This window comes from Ostrinia furnacalis, unplaced genomic scaffold (genome assembly GCF_004193835.3).
Source record: "Ostrinia furnacalis isolate ACB-3 unplaced genomic scaffold, ASM419383v2 OfSCF7182, whole genome shotgun sequence".
Taxonomy (NCBI): domain Eukaryota; kingdom Metazoa; phylum Arthropoda; class Insecta; order Lepidoptera; family Crambidae; genus Ostrinia; species Ostrinia furnacalis.
The window spans coordinates 1386511-1403732 of NW_021137421.1; the positions used below are offsets into that span (position 1 = coordinate 1386511).

General features: G+C 39.2%; 1 protein-coding gene across 6 annotated transcripts in view; it reads left to right on the forward strand.

The window, feature by feature from the left end:
* The window catches only part of NetA (Netrin-A), a 260352-nt gene that overhangs the window by 215779 nt on the left and 27351 nt on the right, over nt 1-17222 (forward strand). The window contains exons 2-4 of one of the 6 annotated variants that reach the window (XM_028319404.1): nt 10518-10706; nt 15972-16121; nt 16741-16803. The exons of 4 other annotated variants lie outside the window; for them this stretch is intronic. In XM_028319404.1, the coding sequence (XP_028175205.1) occupies nt 10518-10706; nt 15972-16121; nt 16741-16803 (402 nt within the window). Of the gene's footprint in view, nt 1-10517; nt 10707-15971; nt 16122-16740; nt 16811-17222 lie in introns of all 6 variants that reach the window. One more of the 6 variants, XM_028319407.1, reaches the window with a different exon arrangement.

Here is a 17222-nt window from a genome sequence, read left to right on the forward strand (position 1 = left end):
CCATATTATGTTGTCCCGAAGTGGTGATAGAGCTAGCTATGTTTGGGACGTGTCGTCTCAGCCAAATGACGTCCACTGCTGGACAAAGGCCTCCCCCAAGGTTTTCCACAATGAACGGTCCTGCGCTGCCCGCATCCAGGCTCTTCCCGCGACCTTTACCAGATCGTCGGTCCACCTAGTAGGAGGCCTGCCCACGCTACGTCTTCCAGCCCGTGGTCGCCACTCGAGAACTTTCCTGCCCCAACGGCCATCGTCTCTACGAGCTATGTGGGAGCTATATTGGGACGTGTACTTACTCGTATAAAGACGCCCTAAAAAGGTCCAACACTTATTTAAAGAGTTTGAGTTTTGCAATGATAAGATGAGGAGACAATTAATTAAACCCTTTATTGCTTTAAAGTGCTCATCTTTGTGATACTTTNAAGTTATACTTTCTAAAAACTATTCACTAGTTTTTGCGAGTCAAACATGAATCCATCCACACAAACTTTCGCGGTTTTAATGTTAGTAGGATAGAATGTGTAATGTATATTAACCGGTCAACTACATGTACGCAGAAATAGAAAGTCAACTGTCTCCAATCAAAATCAAAAATCAAAATCAAAAAATATTTATTCAGTTTAGACCACAAGTGGAACTTATGAATGCCTACATGATTATTGAGTCTTATTCATTTATAGAGCAACTTTCTATAATCCAGGATTAGTAAGAAGTCTGGATTACTAGAGAGACTAGTGCACTAGCTTTATGTATTGGTCAAATAGTAAGATATGTAATGAAAGGTACATAATCGCCGATATAAGATAGGTAAAACTGTTTATACTTACTCGTATTAGGCATTTACAATAACCAGCTGTTACAGCCCACAAATGGTTAAAATAAGTTGCATGTACCTTATCTAGCTTAGGGGTCCACGAAGACCATGAGCACATTAACCCATTGGGATCTTTTGTGCTTCTCCTTATCTTTATAGCCTCTCATCCAATAAAAAGTCATATCCATTAAAGTTGCATGTAGATACAGGTTAACTTGCAAAACGCTTGTTCCTACACTTTTCCTTTAGCTTACATCACAAAATTTCGTTGTCGACTTAATGGCTGTATTAAATGTATGGAAGCTGCTGGAAACATTGATTTTTCGGATAGATCCAGTTTCTTCTGTAATCTATTATTAACACCATTTGACAGAGCTTGTGAAGCACTTTCAGGATCAGTAACCAGTTTTTCGATATCTTGTGTAGTTTAGAAATAATCGAGTGAGATAACTTATCGTTTCCACCCTGTATTATTCTCTTCGGAGGCATCCTTGGGGTAATTACCCTTGATATATCATCCCCCGGATTAATTTAATTAATAAACTCGTTATTCCAAGTGTAGCGATTCACCCCGATTCACCCCGTTTCACCCCCCTGTTGTAAGGTTGCCAGTTTTGCTGAGTTTATTGCAGAAAGTAGAGATTTGGAAAATAACCAAATCTCGGATATAATGCATACCTAATTATGCAGAACGAATCATTTTGTTACTTGGCCCGTGAGAAAAAATAGAAGAGAGAATGGAGAGAGAGATTTGAAGTTGACGCCACCACTGAGTAGGCGCGCACACCGTTGATTTTTAGTTGGCCGATAGTTATGCCCGATTTTAAATTGTATGAAGAATCGGCCAAATCGAATTGGCGTAGTGTGCGCACTCCCATACATGCCCATACTGATCAACTGCCCGACTAAATTATCGGCCGACGAAAAATCAACGGTGTGCGCCTACTCTGAGTTTGAGCAATGAGTCGACTTTGAAGTCTTTCTTAGATTTCATTTAATTATACGTATTTAGTTTATTCCTGGCAACAAACTGGCCTTTCGCCTAATCTAGGGTGGTCCTCCTCTCTCCTAATTGCCGTGCCCTACAGGTCCCATAGTCCCATATTATTCTCATTTTAAGTTCATGATAATTGCAATCTACCGCCACCAACCGGCCATTGTTGAAATCATTGGGGGAGGCCTATGTTCAGCAGTGGACGTCCTATGGCTGAAATGATGATGATGATTAGATGAAATCTACAATATAGAATTTAATTTAAACCTAAAATAAACAACACACATCTGAATGAAAAATCTTGTTTCCTCCCAAATTGTTTTTCTCGCATCCCTCAAGTCTTGCTAACTGCGCGCCCTGCGTCAGACAAAGTTAATAACTGAGTTAGAGACGTCTGGGCCAGTAGTGTTGTAACGCGATTTGTGTGCCATAGCTGTGAAGGGTGATCGTTGACGGTGATTGGGGTGAAGCTGATTAACTTATGTGGTGACATGCCTAGGAATAGAGTTGGAATCTGTCGGCTTTCAGATGTTCTTTAATAACCTGAGAGGGAGACGTCTGCACCAGTAGTGTTGTAACGCGATTTGTATGCCATAGCTGTGAAGGGTGAGTGCTGAAGGTGATTGGGGTGAAGCTGATTAACTTATGTGGTCACAACACAAGCTTAGGAATAGGGACTCTGACGACTTTTAGATGTTCTCGTTTCAATTTCCAGGTGAGGTTCATATTAAACGCAAAACAGAGTTCTTTGAAAACTACGTGCAGGGTTATTCACCACCTATCACATATTATTTCGTCATCTGAACACGCCAAGAATTTAACGCGTCGTTGGCGAAAACACATGTACCTAAAAGTGATTAAGTGGGTCCAGATAACCAAATAATAAGTGATACTTATTTTGAGTTCCACCAACTGGACACACGTGTGTCCAGTACCTTTTGTTGAATTGGTGACGAACCCTACGTTGGACGCAATTAAAATCATCTTTCATCTAAACTTTTAAATATCATTGAAGTGTAACCAATTATGCTAGATGCGAACTCGAGTTTTGGTGTCAGATTTACAAGCCTTCAAAAAGAAAGTTACAATGGTTTTTGTTCGCTTTCAACGGACCCCAAAAAACTCCCTCCGTTCCGCTCGCAGACGCATAACGAGAACAAATCGAGACGAATCAACGGAAACTCACGTCCAAGACAGACGCCGCTTAATTTCATTGAAGCCAATTACAAAGGTAACTAATTTCTTTGACCGCTCCACGTGCTACGTGCTCCACACGTCACTAGTTGAACAGTTTCACTTAGCAACCTTAACAACAAGGTATAAGGTTGGTTTTGGAAGTGGGTAGGAGCCAATCGGGACGTGATCAATCGTTTCCGAGTCTTCTTTTGCGGACGCGCGTGCCTCCGAATAAGTAAAATAAAAATAAGTAAGGATGCGGTCTTGCATATAGCGGAGACCGCTGCAAGTTTTGAATAACAAATGCAGACTGATCGAGGTTGCGGGTTTGAATCCCGCTGGGGGCAAAATTGATTACCACTGATCTTTATACCTAGAGTCATGATCTTTACAATTCGATCATATTACTTGCATAGATCGTTAATACCTTTAATATAAATAAATAGGTACTACTGCAATAGTTTTTATGTACTATGTACAGTCAAGCACTTTTTTGTTGTAAAATCATGCTTATGTAAGTACTCTCATCTATGTATTTTGATTACTTTAACCGGACGTTGCAGCTTCTGACGTTTAACAAAAGTTCAGATGATATTTAAACCATAACCTAACTGCATATTATTTTGTTTAATTGCTACCTAGATCAGTCTCGATTCAAAATGCCATCTACATCTCATCTTTGCGTACTGTTCCACTAATCCATTGTTCTTCTTAAAACATCTAAATCAACATACCAGAACGAGAAAACTCTTCTGCTAAAAAGATTCTTAAACTTTTCCTGAATAGAGCTGAAAATTGATCGACACTATTTGTATAACCTTTTTTTCTCATTTCCAAGGACATAGAGTTGAAAATCGTTTACCAAGGTATCTCTTGAATCTATGTAGAGTCACAGTAGAAATTCAGCACTTGCAGTAGGTTCGTTTAGGCATCTTTAATATAAGTAAATAAACGAAACGTGAATGGTTGTCAGAGGGCTTAATGCGAGCTTACATAATCGTCGTCACCAGCGAGCGCGTTAAAAAAAATATTAAAAATAAATGTTCTTGAAAGTTTCCGCTAGAGGCGCTGTACAATCCGTCATACATTTTTTTTTATCCACAACGAGGAAGCTCTTGGCCTGTATCTCACCTGATGGTAAGTGAAGATCAAGCCCAAGGTGGAAGCGAGCTTCACCCGGAATCCTCAACCACGGAGGAACTGGCTATTTCATTTTACTCCTTCACGCAAATATTATTATAATACTCGTATATGAAACCTTACTATGTTACAGCTTATTCTGAACAGCACCTAGGTCCTAGGTTATAGTTATTATAGGCAAATTTTTATCAAAATAAAAGAAATTTCTAAAGAATCTTTCGGGGTTTCAGGGCTGGAATTTTGCCTACTTTTAGAAAAGTTGTGTCTTGGAATAGGCTAGATGACAAAATTTCAATTATTTGTCCGTCAGACAGTTAATTAGAAAATATTAGACTCATATATTTTTTTCTTTCATAATTAAATAATAACAGTGTAACATCGAATTGAAATGGCGCGTTACGTCACGCTTGAGTAGATTTTTTACTCAAAAGGACGTCACGCGATATTTCAACTCAATATAATACTGTAATTATTCGATTATGAAAAAAATTAAAAAATATGTGCCCAATTTTTTTATTATCTGTCTGACGGACTAAATAGAATCCCACCAAAAACATTCTGTAAAAAACTAGCCAAGTCTCGATGGAGCTGCTTGTTTATCTCTAAAAAGTAATGAAATCTAGACAGAGTCGTGCCAAGTCTATGGTTCCTTACTGCAATTTCTTTATTATTATAGTTAATGTTATGTGACTTGGCCGTTGAAGGGTACAAAACCAGGTGGTCCATGACACCATTGCACCAATCTGTCGCCAGAAGCGCTACCCATTGACGATGGAAAATTGCCACTTGGAAAACGTTGATTCAATAACCAGTCAAGTAGGTTTGATAAAGCTGCGTATTTCAATAATACTTATGTATGATTATCCTTATAAAGATTGTTCAACGGCCAAGTCACAAAACATTAACTATAATAATAAAGAAATTGCAGTAAGGAACCATAGACTTGGCACGACTCTGTCTAGATTTCATTACTTTTTAGAGATAAACAAGCAGCTCCATCGAGACTTGGCTAGTTTTTTACAGAATGTTTTTGGTGGGATTTCACTTGTTTTTGTAGAAAGTGGCATAAATAATTATTTAACGTCGTCGTCGTCTTTTCTTTTAATATTATCGACATTTTTTATACGATATTAAACACAAATAAACTCAACGACCTTTAAAATGGACATGTTTTAATAACTTAACCTTAGCCAACCTCACTATAATAAAGGAAATCAACGAAATTCAAATAATCACACAACATTCAACTTAATCGACGGGGCGGTCTAGAAAGAAAAAAAAATCTGGACACCGCGGTGCAGAAAAACGACACTCAAAGTGCTAGCGCCATCTAGCGGTGAGCGGTATAGGCGAACACCATGGTGCCGGTGTGGCGCTAGTAGTATTGATTATGAATGTGGTGTTACTCCAGATCTTCGATTTTCCTAGTTTTTATAGTTTTCCCTTTATGTAGTCATTAAACCCTAACTCTTTACCAAATTTCAGCTCTCTGAGTTAATGGGAAGTACTAGTTATATTTTGATGATCATCAGTGAGTGAGTGAGTGTCATAAATTCGAAACTTTGCTTTCGCTTAACTTTGGAACTAAATGACCTACAGACTTGAAATTTTGGATTTTAAGTATGTGATTATAGCTTACCAGATGACGAAAATTTCAGCGTTCTGGTCTTATCCAGAGGTTCTCAAATAGAGGCCTGAAAATGCGGCGAAATGGTTCCAGTAAAGGATGGTACGGCAGTGTTTGCTTCGCGCTCGACTTGGCGGGGGCACTGCCGTGCCCCCAGATTTCGATTTCATTACCCAGTCGTCACATCATCCTTATTATTTATTATATTTATGATATCCAACCTAAACTGCTCAATCACGACATTTAGTGCTTTATTGTTGGTAATAGTGAAGCCACTTCACCTTTGTGCTCTATGGTATTTCCATCATAGCCATCTGTGAAACGTAGTTGTTACGTTCGGCGCACGTTGACAGTTTTATGCGCCGGCGCAGCTCGCGTCTAATTCTTGAAACGCTCGACTGTTATCGGGCGGTTTGTTTGACAATTAAGATTTAGGACTTCCTTTGTTATGTGTTTTGGTTAATAACTCATAGCCTTTGTTATAATTTAACGAGAAACCATAGAAAAAGTATGTGTTAAAAGTTATTGACTGTATGTAATGTTTATTATGTGTTAATGTACCTAGTTATTAGGAAAATATTTTCATTAAAACGTTCAAGAAATTATTTTATGAAGTTTTATTTACTTTTCAGGCGAAAAACTTATCATTTGGTAGCTCTATAAGTTTATACAATATTTTTATACATTATACTACTATTCATTTCCTCACTCTAAATAATAATGGGAAACTTAACTGTAACTTAAAGATTAAGCTCTAAATGTTACTATAGTGCAATAAATATTGTCGACTTTCCTCAATTAGATCACTGTCAGCCAGTGGTACTCAACCTTTTTTACCTCAGATACACACACATAATATATTTAAATATTTTATGTACCTAAAAATACTACAACGATGGAATGGAGTACTTACGGGCGAAAAGTCCCAAGAATACCTAGACTCGAGTCTATTCTTGGGACTTTCCTAGCATGGTTCAATATTCAAAAACCAATTTGCAACTCTATGCTTGAGTATGAATCGAGTTTTGAGTCTATTAAATGACACAAATCTTGATTGATTGTAAATATGTTATGAGACAATATTGCGAATAACTATTTATATTGTAAGTGCTGATTTGATTTTTTTATTTTGTTGGAGATCGAACCACCGAACCAAGTAAATTAAAATACATTTATCATACCAGGTGATATTGACAAATCCATGTGCCTAAGATTGAGTACCTCTGCCCTAGAGTCAAGTCGCTCGCTTCCATCATAACCCCTCGCTGACACACATGACAGTTTATTATCCTTTGTCGTCAAACGTTGCAACATCTTTACGAGGCCATAAACGTAATAGATTTTTGTCTATGATTTATTGCTGCTAATGCTCGGACTGACGGGTGATAACTTTTGAGTAGCGTTTAATAAGCTTTGTTTATTTTAAGGACTGTATAATTAGCTTAATGAATATGTCAGATTTAATTACTACTTAGTATCTTTTACTACGATTTGTCTTCTCTAATTCAGCTCAAGCTGGTGTAGAGTAAGTATAAGCAGGTAGTTTGGGACTTTTACTGTGTTTCGTCTTCTCTAATTGAACTCTAGCTTAAGTGACTACTTTGCAGCAAATGTTTCAGAGCTGTTTAAAAACGTGATTTTTCGATATATTTTTAACTAGCGGCCGCCCGCGACTTCGTACGCGTGGATCCCGTTTTACCCCCTTCATCTATCTTACGCGGTTTAGATTTTTTCATACAAATGTTTTTTCCCGCTAACTCCCGTTCCCGTGGAAATTTTGCAATATCCTGTTGTAACTAAGCTTTAAGTTCACTAAGGTACCTACATGCCAAATTTCAAGCGTCTAACTTAAGCAGTTTAGATTTTTCATACAAAAGGATTTTCCCGCTAATTCCCGTGCCCGTGGGAATTCCTAAGTATCCTATAACCTGCCCAGGAGTACGAAAAATAATTGTACCAAGTTTCGTTAAAATCCGTCAAGTAGTTTTTGTTTCTATAAGGAACATACAGACAGACAGACAGACAGACAGAAAGACAGACAGACAGACAGACAGACAGACAAAAATTTTACTGATTGCATTTTTGGCATCAGTATCGATCACTAATCACCCTCTGATAGTTATTTTGAAAATATATTTCATGTACAGAATTGACCTCTCTACAGATTTATTATAAGTATAGATAATGACATTTCCACCAAACTCAATGTGTACATTAATTTCTTTTGAAACTATTAAGATCGTCGTTCTGTCTCCTTCCTAAAGTTGCTGTACCCTAACTGGGTCCACATTGTATAACTGCCTAAATTGTAAGACCTAATGTGAATGCTAATGTGGTTATGCAATAAACGATTGAGTATTGAGTATTTTGTATGGAAAGGAAGCTATAAAATTGCTGTTTTGCCAACTCAATTGATAGAGCATATTTGACGATGTTTCTATAGAGTCCCTCATGGAATATTAGAAACTTATCTGTCAGGTTAACCACAAATTTTAGTCTTAGATGTCTTCTAATATTATATTATCGAACTATTCCCCCTCTCATTCCTACAACTCCTGTGCTGCCAGGATCTAGAGCTTGACTGCCAATAAAACCCCAATCAGTGATGGTCATGTTTGTCCCGGGGAAAGTTAACCTGTCATTGGACCCGCAACGAAATTAATAAGAAGAACATAATTGAGGAGTACGAAGCTAAAGTTCGGCTTCCTTCCAGTGCAAAGAGTATTATATCTAGTAGTACTACCTAGAAGTGTTTGGATACAAGCGTACAAATGTTTGCGCTGGCTACAGGACGGTGCTGCATGTTGGTCAGTGAGCCAGCACGCCCGATAAGTAATGGTGGTACATCGGTGATAGAGGGTTACCATGAAGTGTGCCTAGAAGTTAGAGATATTTTCAGCTTAATAAATAATCCAAACCAACAACAAAATTAGTTAAATAAAATGCCTAGCCGGAGCGAAAGGAGGTACTTTTTGTTAGTCAACCACTTTTTGTTACCAATTTTTAAAAACTTATTGTTCATTATGTATGGACAAATAAATTAAGATGAATCTTTTGGATCGCACAGAAAGGTTTGCTAAACTGCTGTACATAAAAAACCCATGACCCGTACATGCCGTACAATTTTAAACACTGCATATAATAAGTAGTATTCACGTTTTATTCTTATTGTACTTTAATTCGTTCGTTTCAGCCGAAAGACGTCCACTGCTGGACAAAGGCCTCCCCCAAGGTTTTCCACAAAGACCGGTCCTCTGCCGCCCGCATCCAGGCACCTCCCGCGACCTTCACCAGATCGTACAGTACTTTAATTACTGTGTGTATAAATTATGTCCTAGGACAAAGATAGAAGTGGGACACCCTGTTGGGCTCAAGTGGCTAATGGACCCATACGTCACCCCACCCGTAGCTACCGGTCTGCCTAGGGCTACCGGACTGGTCTAGACTTTTCCCTTATTCACTTTTTATTACGCCTGTAACTCCTCTTATGTTAAATAAATATTCCACCATAACCCGACGTTTGATAAAAAAGGAGTTCCGCAATAGAGTTCATACTTATGTACAGAGCAGGGATTTCAACCACTCATGGATTCTACAAAGCTTAATACATCAACATCATCAGTCTACTTTACACCGCTTTAAGTTAATAGGGCAGTTGACACTATGAGACTCTTCTGTAGATTTTTGATACAAAACACATAGGGGGTTCTCGAGTAAGAAGTCTTGGATTTGGTTCTTAGAATCCAAGAATAGAAACTACGAGTAGAGCAAATGCTTTTTACGTACCTAGTACTTCCTATAATCATCCATCAGTAAGGATACTGCAGGCTTGAATTAACATGAATGATTGTTTAACATGAAAATCTTTACAAGATATACACATTATTTATTATTTCTAGCAACCCTAAGTTCATGACTTGCCAGAAATTGATTGCTGTACATTCTTACAACTGCTGTAACATTCGTCGTAAAATTAAGCTCGCAGAAAGTCTAGAATTAAGTGAGGCAATGGAGGAAATCATTTCGATAAATCGACACCGATTTAAAATGTATGTTATTGAAAAGTCTTTAAAGCAGAGGTTCCTCGACAATGTTTCCCCTTATTTATCTATTGCTTATTTTAAAACAGACAGTGTTAATCGTTCGNGAAATTAACCCCGCAGAAAGTCTAGGATTAAGCGCGGCAATGGAGGAAATCATTTCTATAAATTGACACCGATTTACAATGTATGTTATTGAAAAGTCTTTAAAGCAGAGGTTCCTCGACAATGTTTCCCCTTATTTATCTATTGCTTATTTTAAAACAGACAGTGTTAATCGTTCGTTCGTTTCAGCCAAATGTCGTCCACGGCTGAACAAAAGCCTCCCCCAAGGTTTTCCACAATGAACGGTCCTGCGCTGCCCGCATCCAGGCTCTACCCGCGACCTTACTCACATTTATATAATAATAATTAATTACTTGGGTTACTTATCTAAAAATACTCGTTTATCAAACGAAATTATTATTTTAAGGACGCCTAACTGCGCTTCTAGTAGTGGCTGGAAAGTACGAGCATCATTATTTTTGCAGGAGTCTAGACATACAGCAGTTTACCGCCATTTGCTGATGATTGATATGGTGATGATATTTCCAAAAGGCCTTTTTCCTGCAATTGATTTGGTCAAACTTTTGAAAACCGTTTCCCACCTCAACAATGTTAATGGCCGTTTTCCACTTAAAAAGTTTTCTTAATAACAATTTTCTAATCTTGTAAACTTGTCCCCAGAATGCAGCTGCAACGGCCACGCCCGGAGGTGCCGGTTCAACATGGAGCTGTACAAGCTGTCCGGCCGCGAGTCCGGCGGCGTCTGCATTAAATGCCGGCACTTCACCGCCGGCCGGCACTGCCACTACTGCCGTGAAGGCTACTACAGAGACCCTACCAAGAAGATCACGCACAAGAAAGCTTGCAAACGTGAGTAACCATCTTACTACATGTACGGATCCTACTGCATGTCCGGCACACAACCGCTGGCACTGCCACTACTGCCGTGAAGGCTACTACAGAGATCCTACGAAGAAGATCACGCACAAGAAGGCCTGCAAACGTGAGTAAATCAAATCTAATTCCTTCTGCATCAAGTGCCGGCACTTCACCGCCGGCCGGCACTGCCACTACTGCCGTGAAGGCTACTACAGAGATCCTACAAAGAAGATCACTCACAAGAAGGCCTGCAAACGTGAGTAAACCAATCTTACTGTATGTCCGGCACAAACCAAGCTATCCGGCTCTTCGCCGCTTTCCGGCACTGCCACTACTGCCGCGAAGGCTACTACAGAGACCCTACGAAGAAGATCACGCACAAGAAGGCCTGCAAACGTTAGTAAACCAATCCTAATTCCGTCTGCATCGAGTGCCGGCACTTCACCGCCGGCCGGCACTGCCACTACTGCCGTGAAGGCTACTACAGAGACCCTACGAAGAAGATCACGCACAAGAAGGCTTGCAAACGTGAGTAAACCATCTTACTACATGTCTGGATCCTACTGCATGTCCGGCATACTACCGCTGGCACTGCCACTACTGCCGCGAGGGTTACTACAGAGACCCTACGAAGAAAATCACGCACAAGAAGACTTGCAAACGTGAGTAAATCAAATCTAATTCCTTCTGCATCAAGTGCTGGCACTTCATCGCGGCCGGCACTGCCACTACTGCCGCGAGGGCTACTACAGAGACCCTACGAAGAAGATCACGCACAAGAAGGCTTGTAAATAGACTAAGAGCTAGTGAACGCCAGACCTACGTCATTTTATAAAAGCTGAAAGTTTGTCAGTGTATGCTCCCAATATAGCATATAATGTTGGTGAATTATGAAGTTTGGGTCGTGGTGGCTTTGGGAGCTACCCTAAAAAAACTGTCTTTCAAGGAGTTGGAACTGTCAAAACTGTCTGGCTGTTGGGGAAAATACTTCTAATTATTGTCCAAATATTATACATAAAAATCAGATTTAATGGTATAACGTTAGTAGAATTACAGTCTTTTGAATATACAGAAAAAGCCACCGTAAAAGTTAGACTTACGTTATAATAAAAAATCTGATTTTTATGTATAATATTGGGGCAATAATTAGAAGTATTTTCCCCAACAGCCAGACAGTTTTGACAGTTCCAACTCCTTGACAGACAGTTTTTTTAGGGTAGCTCCCAAAGCCACCACGACCCAAACTTCATAATTCACCAACATTATATCCTATATTGGGAGCATACGCTGACAAACTTTCAGCTTTTATAAAATGACGTAGGTCTGGCGTTCACTAGCTCTTAGTCTAAAACGTGAGTAAACCAAACGTAATTCCTTCTGCATCAAGTGCCGGCACTTCACCGCCGGCCGGCACTGCCACTACTGCCGCGAGGGCTACTACAGAGACCCTACGAAGAAGATCACGCACAAGAAGGCCTGTAAACGTGAGTAAACCAAACGTAATTCCTTCTACATCAAGTGCCGGCACTTCACCGCCGGCCGGCACTGCCACTACTCCCGCGAGGGCTACTACAGAGACCCTACGAAGAAGATCACGCACAAGAAGGCCTGCAAACGTGAGTAAACCCATCCTAATTCCTTCTACATCAAGTGCCGGCACTTCACCGCCGGCCGGCACTGCCACTACTGCCGTGAAGGCTACTACAGAGACCCTACGAAGAAGATTACGCACAAAAAGGCCTGTAAACGTGAGTAAACCAGTCCTATTGCTTGTCCGGCACTGCACCGCTGCCGTAAGTCAAACAAATTCTATAACAGCAATTGAGTGTGCTACTCCTAAATGTCTAAGACCACTGGCTTACCTTACTGGCACTTAGCCTTCAGCTGAAAAAAGGGACTCCACGATACCGAAGACATGTAATAGTTTAAAATGCCAATTTAAGTCTCTGGGTCAGTATTTGCGGTTCCTGATAAAGTTACTCATAGTGTCTAAAAAGTAGCTAAGATGGAAGAGCATTCGCCCGGCAAGCGAAAGGTCATGGGTTCGATTCCCGCCTTAGGCAGTTCGATTTTTTCAAGTAATTTATAATATGTTACTTACCGTATTTATTATAAGGTCATAGATATACCTACCGTTTTACAAATGTTGCGTTTTGTCTGACCATAGAGTCCCTAATACCTTGGCTATCAGATACTGCATCAGTAACCCTTATTAATAAGTGGAATATAATAACTACACCCTCGTCCTTAAATAATCCTACGCCACAAAATCTCAAGATCGCCGCAATACGAGTACCTACTTATTCATGTTCTTTCAAGCCAAGTTCGATTGTTAAAAGTTAATAACGAACCACTTGACGTCCATTTAGAAGAGAAAAATCAAATATGGATTTAACAAAAATGGAAATGAAAGAAGACTTCGACCGATTCCGATTGAGAGGCATTTAAAAGTTACTTAAGTCCTCACTAATAAATACAGATAAAAAATTCATTCCGTAACTTAACAAGGACTCAGAAGATATTAAATCATTTACATAAGAAATATAGTGTATGTTACAGTGAAGAATTTACATTAGTACTAAGTATAAATCGAGAGACTCGCGATAAATAATGCAATAAGCCAAAATCTTTCTATCTTGTGGTGACTGAGTTTGTTGCGGCGCTTCTCAGCACTTGCCAAATGTTTGTCTCAAAGCGCTGGTAGGGCAAAAACAGAATGACGTTTGACTTGATTATGCAGCCGAAACCCCGAGCAGCAGCTAGTTTCCGTGGAAAACAAAAGTAGTGTATAACAAGGGAACTTTTATTGTGAAAATTCAAATGTTTAAACAAACATAAACATCGAATTTAAATTTAAATATAAAACGTACATAGAATGCTATCATTACACTATTAACCCTAAAACGTTAGTGGCCGCTGCCGTGGCAGAAATGGCCCGAATCGGCTGAATAGACCGAAACATCGTAACTCCATAAAACGAAAATAAACTCCATAGCTGCAGGGTTGAACGTAGGGTGACCACGCTGACCGCGTGTTGGAGGGATCACCCGAGACAGGAAGTAAATAGTGGACAAAAAAATTGCCCACCAGCATTTTTGTGGTTTACATAGTATTTAAGATAAAATAAAATGTTCTCAGAAATTAATAATAGTGGACTAGTTTTTTTTTTCATTCATAATGTTCTTTGTACCTGTTTAATATTTTTATAAAGAATTAATTTTTAGTTGGTCCAAAGTAGGTTCAGTTCAGTTTTTCCTTTTTCAGTGTTATTTTGTACCCAATATTTTTCTTTATACGAAAAAAATATTTTGTCGAAATCAATGTAAACTTAACAACAAGTAGCTTGTATATGTAAAAACTAGTATAACTTTAAACATAAACTATTTTAATAGTAGTACTAGTTAAAGCCAATTTGCATAGGCAGAGATTTTATTATTACATCTTTATGCTCAACTTGAAAAGAAAAACTTCCTCAAGGAGGAAAAAATACGGTTTTGCTTTTGTAACATCTTCATAGGTACGTGTGAAAACAAATAATAGTGTTATCAACCCCCTTGCTCTCTAGCCTCTTCCCCATTCCGGCACTCGTTACGTCGGCTACCGCCATAAGAACTCCCATAAACCCGTTAGGCTTGGGGCCCCAACAAATCGGTCCCCGGGGCCCTGGGGTGTTTGTTCGTCCGGACTCAGCAATTTCGGACCATGTTCGGAGGTATTGGAAAAATAAAGGAGGGCCCTTCGGACGTGATAGGGTGAGAATATGGTGTTGAAATAACGTATGGATTGAGTGTCATGACTTCAGTGTTTGGAAATGTTTTCTTGCCCAGAGGAAAAGGTTTCACTTTCAATATGATGTTGTGATATCTGAAGATATTAATTTGAAAACTTTATAAATACAAAGCTATTTCTATCGATTAAGATTTGTGTGCAATTTGAAACTTCTAGCCACTTCTTAATCTTGACTGCACATTGTAGCATTATTAAAAAAAAATACTAAAAGAATATCTTCTAATAAAATATTTAAAAAATGTAGATTGCGGAAGAATAATTTCCATTGTTTGTGCGATATTGTTATTTAAAAATTAAAAGTCACATCACCACAGTAGATAAATTTAGCTCATGTATATACTGTGACATCACAGATATTTTCAACATTAATTCCAATTTCACTGTTAACTAAATCCACAAACAAACCATGTCCATAACTTATCCTTACCCCAAAGAAATATCTGAACAAAACACAAAACCGCATAAAATCGGAAACACAATTTTCTGTTCAAAGTTCGGTCCGACTTTTCACCCCCATAAAATGGCGGGGTCAGCCACTGGAGACAGTTTTCGGTGATTGGGTTGCTCTCCCATCCCATTGTCGGGATTAGAAAAGGAATTGAAACGAATCCTGTGTATCGAATTTCGTGGGAAGATGATTTACAGGATCGTAAATAAACTCCGAAGATCGCGGACTCGATTTCCACAGCCGATCATAGTGATGGTCTGTTTTGAGTAGGTGTGTATGAAGACGTATCCCTTTCAACGGCACGCGTGGGCGCACTGGTTTATTGTGCAGATAATTTATTGTAGGAGCAAATGAATAAGGCGTGGATGATGAATCTATATTCGAAACGAAACGCATTGGTGATTTTGTTAACTATCAGGTTTATTCTCGTTTATATTTTAACGAACTCCGCCATGGAAGTAATTTGATGTGACGACAAATCAAAATCGGCAAGCCTTCGGAAGGCATGCGACTTTGCTCTCGTAGGTTTCTGCTGTTCTAAATATCAATCACCAAGCCTCAAACTAATTCAAATCCTCACTCGTAGGTTGAGAAATCCGTCTACCCACTTGTTGGACGTATCTACAGACAACAGCATAATATAAAATTATCACTTCACGGGATTTATTGCAACAATATCTATTTTAACGGTAAATAATATTTATGCCTAATAGGTCTATAATAATAATAATAGGTCTGCCCGCGACCATGACTCGTGCAACCGAGCCGAAACGTCGGGAGGGTAAATATTATTTACCGTTAAAATAGATATTGTTGCAATAAATCCCGTGAAGTGATAATTTTATAGTAAAAAATGCAACATAATAGTTTAAAATATTAAACAGCATATTATATGACTCTACATTTTTTTGCAAAGGTGCTCCTAAGATGCCACAATGTTAAGCTTGACGTGCCTTGTATACATGTAAGTTTGCTTTGCTATTGTTGTTATTTGTCATTAACTAACCTTTATTGTCCAGCATGTGACTGCCACCCGGTGGGCGCGAGTGGCAAGACGTGCAACCAGACGAGCGGGCAGTGCCCGTGCAAGGACGGCGTCACCGGCACCACCTGCAACCGCTGCGCCAAGGGCTACCAGCAGTCCCGGAGCCACATCGCGCCCTGCATACGTAAGCTCTTCAAAATATTTTAAACTCTTCTTCTTTTCGTGTCGACAACAAAACACAGTGTCAGCCCAAAACTCCGCCACAAGAGTGGCGTTGTCAGCAGCATTCATCATATCCTCCTGAGTGCAGTTGCTCTCTTTCCATGCTGCATTAATTTTAAAACTGAGAGCAACGGACTCAAGACTTTAGAAGTACCTTAAGATTGACGTTTATTTAATAAGTAACAATTTGAGTGTATTAAGATCTACAAGCCACGATTTGTAAGTAACAACATAGCCTAAACATCGCGCTTGAGTCCTATTTCTCTCAGTTTCATCTTAAAATATCGCTGACACATTGGCTATGTAGGAAATGTTATTATAAAAAATGTGATACCAATACCAATTCCTCGCACCTAAAGAGAAAAGCTGGATGTGGCATGAGATGTGCACAGAGTCAATTTAAAAACTGATCTGGTGCTGAAGTAAATAATAATATAAAATTTGCTCGTAACAGACTGTTGTAACGGTCTTTTTTGTGTCGTTATCTAAAACTTCGCAGTGAGTGCTCGACGCTCTGCAAGCTTAACATAATGTGTTTCTTTAGATTATCTCAATAATACTTAACTGTTGTTTCTGGGCAGGCATCCCACGCGTGGTGACCGCGGTGCAAGCGATGGAGGCGGTGGACGGCGAGCCGGGCCGCGGTAAGTAGTAAGTGGACATTCATTGCACTCTCGCCTCACGCCACCGCACCGCCGCACTCGATTGACTGTACATTGCCCTTTGATTACTGCTGTACTGCTGTAACTGCTGTCTAAATCTCGATTAGAATCTTCTCGATTTGATTATGGATACTATGATCATTTATTTGTAATGAGTAACTCAAGTACCTACTCAGAAACTTAACATTCTTTGGGGAATAAATTCTGCAGAAAAAAATAGTTTCATAAAATAATGGCAGCCAGCAGTCCTGCAAAATTTAAAACAACATATAAAATTATTGCATTTACTTCAAAATATTATTGCGATCGAGTGCTGTTGAAAAGAGTGTATGTACCTACTTTTTGTATTTACTTTAATAAACATAATATTATAAGTACCTACTTCAATTTCTGTGACACTC